Source organism: Chanodichthys erythropterus, chromosome 18 (assembly GCF_024489055.1).
Source record: "Chanodichthys erythropterus isolate Z2021 chromosome 18, ASM2448905v1, whole genome shotgun sequence".
Classification (NCBI taxonomy): Eukaryota; Metazoa; Chordata; class Actinopteri; order Cypriniformes; family Xenocyprididae; genus Chanodichthys; species Chanodichthys erythropterus.
In genome coordinates, this window is record NC_090238.1 from 18,090,690 (window position 1) to 18,103,364 (window position 12,675).

A 12,675-nucleotide genomic window follows, 5' to 3' on the forward strand; every position below is an offset into this window, starting at 1 on the left:
AGGGGCAAAGAAATTCTCAACTGGACTTTTAATCACATCAAATGCAAAGTTAATCTGGGAAAAATACATTTTTGCTTAGATATGGGCATCCAGTGCAGGACATAATTACACAAATTGCTTTGTTTCTTGATCAAGCGGGAAGAGTCTATTTATATGATCCTCTTTATCTCATTAATCTAATAAACTGGCAAATCTAACACTTGCTTTGTATGTCATATATCCCATAAAATGAATTTTTATTTGATTTCTGTTTATTCTCTTTCTGCTGATGAGGAAAATACTAATGCACAAGCTTGGACTGCTAGTGCATGATAAAAACCCTCAACTGTGAGAACAATCAATCAGTCTAATCAAATAAAAATAATTTCAATAAGCTGCCTCAGCTAACATTTGTACCCCGATTGCAGCACATAACATTTTAATCAGATAGACTAATTATAACCTTTAGCTACGCCATTACAAAAGTCATTTAGCCATTTTGTAGAAACTTAAACAAGACAGTCCAGTATGACCTTAGAATTTTGTCTGAATGTCTCTGCTACTCTATTCAACTTGAGGGTGAAATCATGTAATAACTTGACTTGTCAATTAAAGCTCTTTTGAAACATTTTTTCTTTTTAACAGTTGTTCTTTTTACACTCCCTTCAGAGTAGGTAAAAGTTAAGTTAAAAACCATTGTCTCTTTTGTTGACCTTCGAAAAGAATTCTTGATATTGTGGAAAAAAAAAAATCCTGATAAAAATGAAAGCATAACGATTGGATTTTTTTCCAGACGAGACTTGTTGTGAGCAAGGCCTCCTAAAGCATTCAACAGTCAGCTATTTCATCATCTCACAAAGTGTACTGTATTCACAAAAACAAACTCTCCCTATTATTTTTCTTTTCCTTTATTCTGCAGCCGCAAAAAAAGTGAAATTGCACTTCAGCCCCGCAAGGTCAAGCTGAGCGAGGGGCGAGTAATTTGTCTTCCCCGTGTAAGTGAGTGGACGTTCACAAACAGGTTGCTGGGCTTTTCTGTGTGAAGCACGCAGCCTCCCCAGAGCCCTGCTGCTGCCATGCAGGAATGCACAACATCTACATGACAAAAGGCGAAGTCTAGCCCTTGGCCCACTCCCCTGTTTAACACGCACTGTAACGGTCCCACACATACAATAAGAGACTAGTTAAGGGTTCCGTTTTCAAGATGGGAAGTCTTTTTATACTGCAGTGAACACGGTATGTGCACATGTTATGTGCTTTAAGAGACTACTTCCTCCCTTTCAGTGCAGGATAGGGACACAAGATTAAGTTATTTCATTGCTACGGGTTACTCAATGTACATTAAGAACAGTCAGTTATTTCTGGCAGCATTTGTAATCGATTGAGTTCACAGTACAGTGAGTATCTGGGGAGCGCATGTAGCCACTGTCCCCTTACTCTGTGTATTCAAGAATAATATGTGGCCACTTTCCCTGCCTTATATATCATTCTTATTGCACTGTTACAGCAGTGCTGCACTATATTATTGGTACTAGTGTATTTATGCTTAACAAATTGTCTTGGGCAGTTTTCTTTAACCAGAGCAACATACAGTATAAGGAGTTCTTCAAAGAGTAGATTCCAGTGGGTTGAATAAAATACACATCAGAATGTTGAATTATAATGGTTACATTAGGAACCAGAGGTAATATGAACAAATTTTAACTTCTCCTTATTAACAAAATATTTAAATGGACTGTCAAAAATAAAGAGAGTTTTATACAAAATGCTGCAAAATAAGCATATTTATGTCATAATTAATGCACAGTTGCTGAATTAAACATCTAACAAGTAAGGTCATGTAACAGCAACATAGCATACTACGGTTTATCCTTGCATACTCTTCACATACTGAGATAAAATCACAAAACAATTATGCCACTTTACGCTGGTATAGCACTGTGCCATGCATATTTAAATTACACAGTTTACTTATAGATTGCACCTATTTTAGCATTATGGAAAACAGGTAGTAAACATAAGTCAATTAGATGCTAAATACTGCATATGGAGCACACAACTACTTTTTAAAAATAATATAAAGTAAACAGAACATAGTATGCAGTAAACAGTACGCTAGTATGCCACTCTGCCGCAAACACAATTAAACCGTCCATAGCGTGGATCACAGACAGCACTACCTAGGCATGCACCACCCTGTTTATATTCACAATACATGTGTTATCTTGTTTACTTGTAACTGTAGTGTAAAGCATATGTGACCTGGTCTCTGCCCAGTGAGCGTTTCAGTCTGGTCTGCCACTGAAGGACCTGCATGACGATGGCCTCCCAACGTCTCACCAGGTTGACCTGCAGCAGCTGCAGCGACTGGCGCTCTGCCTCTGAGCTCTGCTGTTCAGGCCCATCCAGCAGCCTCTGACAGAGCCTCAGCACAGAGGAAATGCCCTTCCGTCTGCCCCGCACCTCCATACACAGAGCCTGCAGAGACAGGAGCGGGACAGTCTTCTCAAACACTCATAGATTGTGTTAGTAAACAGGGTTAAACATCCCTGTCATCAGGTTAAGGGCAGGGTCCAGATGTTAATGCCAGAGAGTTTTACGAAAGAACAGAAAGCACAACACAACTCTAAAAACTTAACTTTAAAACTGAGCTTTTAAACTGACAATTTAAAGAGTTTAAAAGCAATTTGAAAAAGAAGTTAGCTATACAGGAAGTCCCAAAGTAGCTTAGGGTTAGTTCACCCAAAAATGAGAATTCTGTCATCATTTACTCACTAAAGCATATTGCTCCCTTAAAGGGATAGTTCACCCAAAAATTCTGTCATCATTTACTCAGGAAAATATTTGGAAGAATGTCAGTAGCCAAACAGATCTCGCCCCCCATTGACTACCATAGTATTTATTTTTTCTACTATTCAACAGGGGGCAAGATCTACTTGGTTACTGACATTCTTCCAAATATCTTCCTGAGTAAATGATGACAGAATTTTTGGGTGAACTATCCCTTTAAGGGAGCAATATGCTTTAGTTGTACAAATATGAGATTATATAAATTAATTAAGAGTAATTATCTGGCATAAAAACACTGACATAATTTACAGTGAAAGCAAAAACCCAAATTAATCAAAATTAAAACACTGAATTGATATAAATGCATACAAAAAACAAAAATAAAAAGCTGTATTAAAAAAACTAAATAAGACTAAGAACACCTTAACTGATAGAAATGAATACAAAAAGCATTGATTAAAAGCTGTATAAAACAAACCTAAAAAAATAAATAAATAAATAAAAACACCATAATTAATTGAAATGAATACAAAAAACATTGATAAAAGCTGTATAAAAATGCTAAAAAAAAACATTAAAATAATAATAATAATAATAAAATGACATAAATGCTGTGCATGAACTTCTGGGAACACTTGATTGATTTTTGATATTTGATAACTAAAAATGAATCAGTGAATTATTTTTTGTAGCTGATCTATTGATATGAACTGTCAAAATGAAAGAATTCACTAAAATTAATCAGATTTGTTTGAACTAATCATGCAGAAGTTACATTTTTAATGTTCCTGAATATTTAAAAATGATTTGGTTTTTAAGAATGAAACATCTGAACAAACTGATTCAAATGAAATGAATCGCTAAAATGAATCAGTCTTCCCAAAGTTACTTGAGAAATGAAAAGATCCTTTCTAGAAAAGTGTGTTTATTCTTGTGTATTATTTATACACAACACAAAGGGACAGAAATAGTGACAGTAGCTACGGTCTACTAAAAAAGACTTTTAAAGTCCCCTGTGGTGAAAATCAAGTTTTTAATGTTGTTCATATGTCTATCTGGTGTTTTTAATATGCTTTAAGACAAACCATGTGCAAATTCATATGTCAACACCATTGCTGAGTATTTTCTCTTTAAAACTGCAGTCATCTAAAGACAATCTTCAACCCGCGGATTAAACCACTGACCTCACAAACAACCTTGTAACCAATCATGTCAACATGCCGGTGGGCTTTAGCATATCATTAACTGACCGCGCAAGAGTCTCAAAAGGAGGTTATCTCGGTATATTTTTCTGTTTATATGAAAAATTGCAATATGGGGGGTGTATGATGTATATTACTGTTATGATGAACTATATGACTTTCTCCACTGACGTTCTGAGTTGTTCAAAGCATTTCTAAGGATACTGATTGTTAGAAGCTGTCTGACTCATGAATGTGAACATGGTTTGTGTAACATTAGCAACACATTATTAGCTGTTTGATAACATAGTCAAGCAAAACGCTAATCATATTAATTACTGTTATGTGTCAGACGTTGTAAAAAGCAATAACAATGTGCAGCGTTTACCTCACTAAGTTGACAGAGTGGATCTCGTCTGAGCTCATGTGAGTGAGTGGAGGCGGGGCTACTTATCATATTCATAGATCCGTGTATATTAAATGAGGTAAGTGTGTAGCGTTACATTCAAGCTATTCTAAGGCATTACGAAAAAATGTTTAAATACGTAATTTTGGTGATTAAAGATCAGTTTTGAAGGATAAAATTATTGACTACAGGGGGACTTTAAATGAACTATTCTCTAACGTTTGCCACAACTACAACATGGGGTTTATTGCTAGTCATGCATTTGAACTCACTGCACCTCAGAACCACTCAGAGTTTTCGTGGCATGAATGAACATAGTGAATGAAGAGAGAGAGACAGATAGAATGACACTGAGAGAGAAAGAGAGACTTCCATGCGCTTGATGAGGTCTCCACAACAATTCAGCCTGTCAGGAGCATGTAAATCACATCCCCCTCTCCCTATAAACACGACAGAATTAAATATTTAAAGGCCAAAGCTGCACTCCCATGCTTCAGTGTCCAGCTATGACACTTGTTTAATGAAACCGCCAGAGCTTATAGACTCTCCCAAAGACGATCACGCCGGTGCAGACACCCCATGTGCACGTTTTGGAACGGTTGCAAGCATTCTGATGGTCTCTCACCTGCACCAAAACCCCTTTTAAATATGCAGCAGCAGCTTTGCGAAGAGACTGTGCTACTCCATGTGTGGTATGGGACGAAAACATCCAGAGAACAATTTATGCAAATCCCGCCAGCCCCGAAAAGCACCGCCTTACATTTTCTGTACATTTTTCAATAAATATTAAACACCATTACATTTCACCATTACATTTAAATTGGATTTTATTTTTCCTGGAGTGCTTCGCTCCTCTGTTTTAGCATATTTCCCTCTCCCGTGTCTTTTTAACAGGTAATGAGACTGTAAAATGCAATGGCAGTGTGCCGGAGAGGAGGCCAAGAAGCGAACATGCTGATAGAGTTATCATGCCCAAGAGTTGTAACTTTGACAGATAGAAACGTGTGAGGTGATGAAAAACTGACAGTCAAATGGACACTTTTTTTTTTAATGGTGTACGGTGTCTGGGAGATGTAGTGCCCTGGTTTCTTAAAGACATGTAAATATTTTATATTAAAAAAACTTGTCATTGTTTAACGTTTTCTCAGTCAAAGTTAGCAGCACATGACTTCTTCAGCCTTCAATATCAGATTTAGATACATACCCACAGAACATGACACATTCTGCCCACAAAACAAAACAAAACAAAACAAAAAAACTAAGAAAAATAGACGATTTTATTTGGCAACTATACATATGAGCAAGAATTCACAACATGTTAATAGACTAGACTAGAGTAAGAATTTTGTCTTTAATTTTGCAAGATTTTTACTTAAGAAGCAGCACTGAATAATATATTAAGACTTGTTTTCATAGATTGCCTCTTTAATATAAGTGCATTTTGTCTTACTGCACTGGGAGATGTTTATTACACTTTAGTATTGGGAACACATTCACTATGACTTTTGCCTCAATAAACTCTTAATTTACTGCTTATTAATAGTTAGGTAATTGTTGTAGCATTTAAGTTCAGTTATGGGGGAGGAGTAAGGGATGTAGAATATGGTCATGTAGAATAAGGCATTAATGTGTGCTTTATAAGTAAAAATTAAACAGCCAATATAGTAATATGCAAGTTAATAAGCAACTAATGCAAAAAGTGAGAATTGTTCCCCATACTAAACTGTTACCTTTACTTTTACTTCTTTCACTTTATTACTAAATAAAAATCTGCTATTGTAGTAAGACGAAATACACTCATATTCAAAATACAATCTATGACAATGTCTCTTTATCCCATACAGCAAATTTATCTGGTTTTAAGAACTATTTACAGTAAAGTAAATAAACTATTTACTTTATTTACTAAAAATTCATTAAGAAGTAACTTTTGGTTAACCGACTATCAGAATTCAGAATAAAAATGAGACAAAATCTTTAAACATTATCCTAAATAAATCCTTTACTGAAGTTTTCCAGTGTCAATTAACTGGCAAAATACCAACAAAAGTGGCATATTCCATGGACGAGAATCCATGAACTGCATTATTAGACCATTTTCAAAGGCTGCAGGAATCTATATATATATATATTAAAACCATTTAAAATCATAATCTAGAAAATTATATTTTGAAATCAAAAAAGTTGCGATTCAGTTTATTCAGCTAAATATATTCGCTGCGGGATTCAGGGTGAAGCGTGATGCTTCAATTATTTACATGTGTGCAGGTTACGAGTTTGGTTCAGCATCTCAGAGCGGCTCTGTTCACAGTAAATGCTGCTTCACACAAACTCAGTCTCTGTATGTGCTGTTGGTTTGGGTTTCCAAACAAACAAATAATGTGCATTTGGGAATGCATAATGTCTGATGCACTTTGTGTTTCTTAGTGAAGAGTTAGTTGCACTGCTATCATCTCAGCAGCCACTTTAACAAACTCCATCATCTGCATATGCTGTAAGTTTGGGTTCTTATAAAGTTTATCTGGGAATGCAACATGCGCAGTTTCAACAGATTTGTAGCATAAATCATTTATAAACCTATGCCAACATACGAGAATAAATACATCAATATGTTTCTAAACATGCGAACCGTTGTTCATCGTGATTTAAAAATAAAAGTTTAAACCCTCGCTCTGAGTTTGCATGTTCTGATGTCCACATTCTTGCTCAAGAAATTACAGTTGTAGCATTTTTATCATAATGAAGTGGACAAATATTAAAAATTAAGTGGATATTTGATGTTGTTTGGCTAATATTAAACAAGGATTGATCATGCTGTAAAGTGAAACAACTACAATCACCAAGCCGATGGAAATAGTCAGATTACTCGAATACCAAATAATCGTTAGTAAGTAATCTGTCAGTCAGAAAGTTTTCAGTCTAAGTGAGCATTCCTTCATCAGAATAAGTAGCAACCACACCTGAATCCAATAGAGTCCAACAGACAACCACTCAGTCCTTAACCTACTGTAACGTCACCCTTCAGATATGACAATAAAATACAGATGACTATGTTCAATTGATACCACAGGTCCGCTCAGATTAAATAGTATTGACATCCAAAACCAATAGAAATATGACACTGTTTCTCTATTACTGGTTCTCATAAACTGATTGAGTTTTATTGAGGAAGAGGAACAGTGCAGTATGGTGCGCCAATGTTTGCTAAAAAGCTTTTTCAAACACACAGTGCAGTGAGTAGGCTGTTTTTCCTCCAGTATGTGAGTCCACACAATGTCTCCATTTCAGACCCACAAACAAGCACTGAGACTGAAATGCTGGCGGGGGGCCAGCGGGCCCTGGTGCCTCAGTCAGATATCAAAACACTGAAAGAGGTAGACAGAGAGAGACATAACAGCATATTGTGAAAGAAAAAAAATCACAAATGGAAAGTATCTCGACTGTTTCTCCTAGACTGCAATGAGACAAAATCAGACCCAAGTTTCAGAACAGATCTAGACAAATGTCTCAAATCGTCTAAGTCCATACGAACGCAAACATTTCTCATTAAATTCTCTCAAGAGTGAACAATCTGAGCTGTTATGCACATTAAAACTCTAAATCCTTAGTTTAAACCCTGCTTGGAAAATAGCTTTAAATAGCCAACAATTAGACTAATGAACTACATTAATTGAAGCATTACTGCAATTAACACAAACTAAAATGGAAACTAAATCATAACTTGGATAAACAATTACTAAACTAAAATATGTGTTCATGGATCATGACCAAAAAAATTATTATAATTAACTATAAATAATCAATTATCAGTAATTTTAGCTTTTAATATAGTATTAAACTTTACTCCAAACCTGCACTAACTATAAAAAATTATACCAGACAGCAAAAACACTGGACTGTGAAGAGAAACTGAACTATACCAATTAACACATTAACTTTGGCGTCCTAAAAAGTAAATCCTAAAACTATAATAAAAACTAAATAAACTGGAACTAAATAAACATGCTGAAAATACTCAAACTAAACAATGACAGAGTGCAAAACAAATGAAATTAAAACAACTGAAAAAGCAAAAAAAAACAAAAAACAAAAAAAAAACAGTTCAAAACTCTGAAAACCCTAGTTTATAAGACTACTATTAATAAAAGTTAACTATTTATAGTTTAAGGATGTCCACTTCACATTGTGCTTTAGAACTGAGCATTAAAATGGTCTGTGGGGAGTATTTTTTTGTGAAACAAAACATGTATAGCCATCCTTCAGTTGTCCATCCACTGTAAGAACAGACAAGATCATGGGCGGATCATCTATCAGGTGCTTTTTAATAAAGCTATCAGAGGATCAGCCGTCTCACAACGTGCTTAGGAGCTCACACAATCTTCAGAAAGGCGGTATGACTATTCTCTCTTGTCTCACTCCCCTGGCTGTTATCGTGTGGCTAAATCCATCTGGTGTACAGTATTAATCTACAGGTCTCTCACTATCAGAGTCTGTAATCACACCTGAGGCGGAGAGCCGAGCCGTGAAGATGCATGTGTATTACACAGACCTCCCAAGAGTGTTCCTCCAAAAAACTGCTTATCTCTTTATTCAGCACAAAATGAGAACAGACCGTGCCTCCATCCAGACGCAGCCTAAAGCCTTTAAACTCCAATTCCCCATCTTTCCCTCCCACTTAATTTCATTAAAATCTAAGCCTTATGATATTCTGACATTTTTTTTTTTTTTTTTTTTTGGTGCGCAGTGCGATTTAAGCGCGAGAAGAGTTTAAAAGACGCGTGCACCGGCTCTGACTTGCTTTCCGGAGGATTAAAAAAAAGCCAGACGACAGGCTCTGCTCTTTTGGTTTCGGGGGTATTTGTTTCTCGTTCTCCGCCGGGAAAACGAGCGCACACTTCATTTCGCTCTTTACAGCCGCTGCAATTTTAACATTTTCAATTAATCTCGGTGAGATTGAGTAGCGGAGCCCCAAATCCCCTACAGTGACGGGAAGGACACGGGAACGGAGCTCTGTCAGTGACCCAGTGGATATTCAATCAATTACCATTAATTAGAAATCTCTGATTAATTCTATTTGTTGATTAAGTCAATTAAAACCACAAGCACTTGTTATCGCAAATGAGTATAATGAATTCATGTTGGCCATTTGTTCCCAGACGCGTCCCCTCGGCTCCGGCCGGCTCGAGTTTCATCAACGCCTGTCAGTTGAGGCCTCGATCCCGACGCGCTAATAGAGAGAAATAGTACCGCAGTGAGTGGATAGACAATAAAAGCAAACTTAACCAACCTTCAAGCAAGACAAAATTCGATGTCAGCAGACTGACGCTAGTCATATTATACAGGAAAAAAGATCACGATGAAGGATCCTGTTTTGCATTCTGCTTGACGTGTTCGTTATTTCAAATACGTCTAAATTACCAGAGACCGAAATGCATTGGTTTGAGTCGGGCTGTCAGTGACCTTCCATAAAGCTTGTCGTTAAAGGATGCTTATTTTTAATTATTTTTCCCTTTAAGACAAAAAAATTGACAGTGTTTTCAAAATGAGACTAATGGGTTACGAACGGCAGACGTCCTCTTTACCGCGCTAAAGCAAACAAATGGCAGCAAAGTGATAACACTGCCATCAATGGGGACATTTTCTCATTAGCGCCTGTAAATGAAAGCAAGCGGCATGGATGTATAATGAAAAATACGACTCTATGCATCTGTGTGTGTGTGCGGCCAGTCGATTGTGTGTGTAATGAACAGGCCTGTCACCTGTCTGCTCCCTATTACTCGTTGATGAGACACTAACTCTGCGTTTGGCGCTCTCGCGAGCCCGTCCCAGAACTGACTTAATGCGGTTAGCACTTGCCAAAGAACAGGAGTTCCTTATTCCTAATCATGGAGAAAGTATTGATATTATATCTGCGCCGTCACATTCAATCAGCCAGACGGGACCCGGAGGATGAGGCCCCGGGGCCCCACGCTGCGGCGAGCTGATCAAAGGTGCCGGGCAGATGTGGAGATGGACTCTGACTCAAATGCTGCCGCAGATATTCAGTCTGGCTTCCATTTAGTCTAATTCTCCTGTGAAATTTCTTTAATAGGAACGTGGTTTGGAGTTGGAGGTGTTTTTGAAAGGGCTCCCGGCACTGCTCGACAGAGATCACTAAAAAAGACAATAATAGCTGAGACAAAGAAGATCTAGTACAGTTATTAGTGGTGTTTTCACCATCGAGTATCACTATTACTATGGCTCAATACTCAAGGTTAGTGACCCTAAAAGAGACACCAACATATAAATCCCACACAGTTTATGTTACAGACATGAATAATACATCAAATCGTGTGATTTTTTTTAGACAATTTTTCTAAGCAATTAGATGATTTTAACCTCAATGTCAAACAACATAGCACTCTAAACATAAAAATACACTCACAATGTTGAGTAAAAAAGTCAATTTTTAACTATTTACTGGATGGAATTAACTTCATTAGGTCATTCCTTTTCATTACTTTCAAGTTTTGAGTAAAATATTTAATACATTGAAATAAGGATATCTGTAATAAACATACAATATAACAAGATATCCTATAAGAAAGAACTTATATTTATAGAGATAACAAATTTGCAGACTTCCAGCTCAGGATACAATGAATTCTGTAAGTAAAATGATTGTCAACTAATGACCAAAGTTGGCATGCGGATCCCGTCATCTCTCCTCTCCCTGACAGGAAATGTCCAACCCTCGGGTTTTAATATCCAGAAGGCACACTATTAAAGGGAAGACAGTTATTAATGAAAGAAGTGAAATTGGCAGCCAACTACTCTGAACCGTATGACCAGTGAAGGTTAAGATACAATAGAGTCTAATTTTAGACGACTCCACTCCCCCTAGCAAGTAAAGAACTTAATGCTTTTTATTCAGTGGAAGATAGACATTTTTATGATGACATTTTAAAGGGTGACCATACCTGTTATTCATAACGAAGTGTCTCACTATCTCTCCCTTTACACATATTTAAGCCTTTTATTGGCATCAGGAATCTACACTGAACAGACACATCCCAGCAGCTCCAGCCGTGAGGTACTACATAAAAGATTTTATTCTGAGTTACATAGACAGATGACAGATAAACTCTTAAACTGCCAAACTGATGTTCAATTAAAATGCAATAATCTGGGATGAATGTATCAAAATCACTAAATGCTGAGTTTCTGGGGCAATCTCAATCCCTTGACCCTTTCTTAAATAGTAAACAACTATCATCACGCACAAATAGCATGTCAGTGTAAGATTACAGCAGTCAGCCACAAAAAAGAACCGGTAACGCTTTAGATTACAGCCCGGAAAGTATTGCGTAATTACAATTGTAACTTACGATAATTATAGTGTACCTATAAAGTAAGTACATGTAAGTATAAGGGAACAATATGTAAAGTATTGGGAATAAAGGAGTAACAACCAGGAAAATAACAAATTATTTATACTGTAAGTATTTTAGAACTAAGGGGTAGTCTATCATAATAGTATAAGTACCCCTTAGTTCTAAAATACTTACAGTATAAATAATTTGTTATTTTCCTGGTTGTTACTCCTTTATTCCCAATACTTTACATATTGTTCCCCTATACTTACATGTACTTACTTTATAGGTACACTACAATTATCGAAAGTTATTAGTTATTAGTTGTAATTACGCAGTACTTTCCGGGCTGTAATGTAAAGTGTTACCAAAGAACCTTACAATACTAAAAGCCCCTTAACTACGGTAAAATCGCTGTTGCAAAACCTTGAGTGGGTTACTAGTTTAATAACTTTAATATAATAAAAATACAGAGCCCCTTTAAGTGATAAATATAAAGTCCACAAAAAAAGTCCACAAAAACTTCAATAAATGCTCAAAAAACTGTTTCATATATGTATATCTATAGTAGTTTTTACATGAAAATGCAGATGTGAATGCTTTTGTTATTTTATTATTTTTAAAATGTATTTAATTTAATGTATTAGTTTTAATAATTCATTATTTGTATTGTTGTTATTATAATTATATTTACAGATTGTTAAATAAATAAATAAATAAATGCAATAATATTAATAATTTTATTTTTTATTTTATTATATCCATTATATATATATATATATATATATATATATAATTTAAAAATTATTATTATAGGAAAACTAGAATTGTACATTTTCCAATCAATTCTCAAACTATAAAATCAAGTCTCTGCCTACATTTTCACATTAAATATAGTTTTCATTCACAAAACTATGTCAGATTACAGAAGTAAAACAGGCTGCAAATGCCATTTCATGCTGCTTTT

At 35.8% G+C, this 12,675-nt stretch overlaps 1 protein-coding gene across 3 annotated transcripts in view; it reads right to left on the reverse strand.

Moving 5' to 3' along the window:
* The window catches only part of akap6 (A kinase (PRKA) anchor protein 6), a 151,110-nt gene that overhangs the window by 8,662 nt on the left and 129,773 nt on the right, over window positions 1-12,675 (reverse strand). For all 3 annotated transcript variants that reach the window (XM_067368250.1, XM_067368251.1, XM_067368249.1), the window contains exon 12: window positions 2,242-2,457. In XM_067368250.1, coding sequence (XP_067224351.1) covers window positions 2,242-2,457 — 216 coding nt within the window. The remainder of the gene's footprint in view (window positions 1-2,241; window positions 2,458-12,675) is intronic.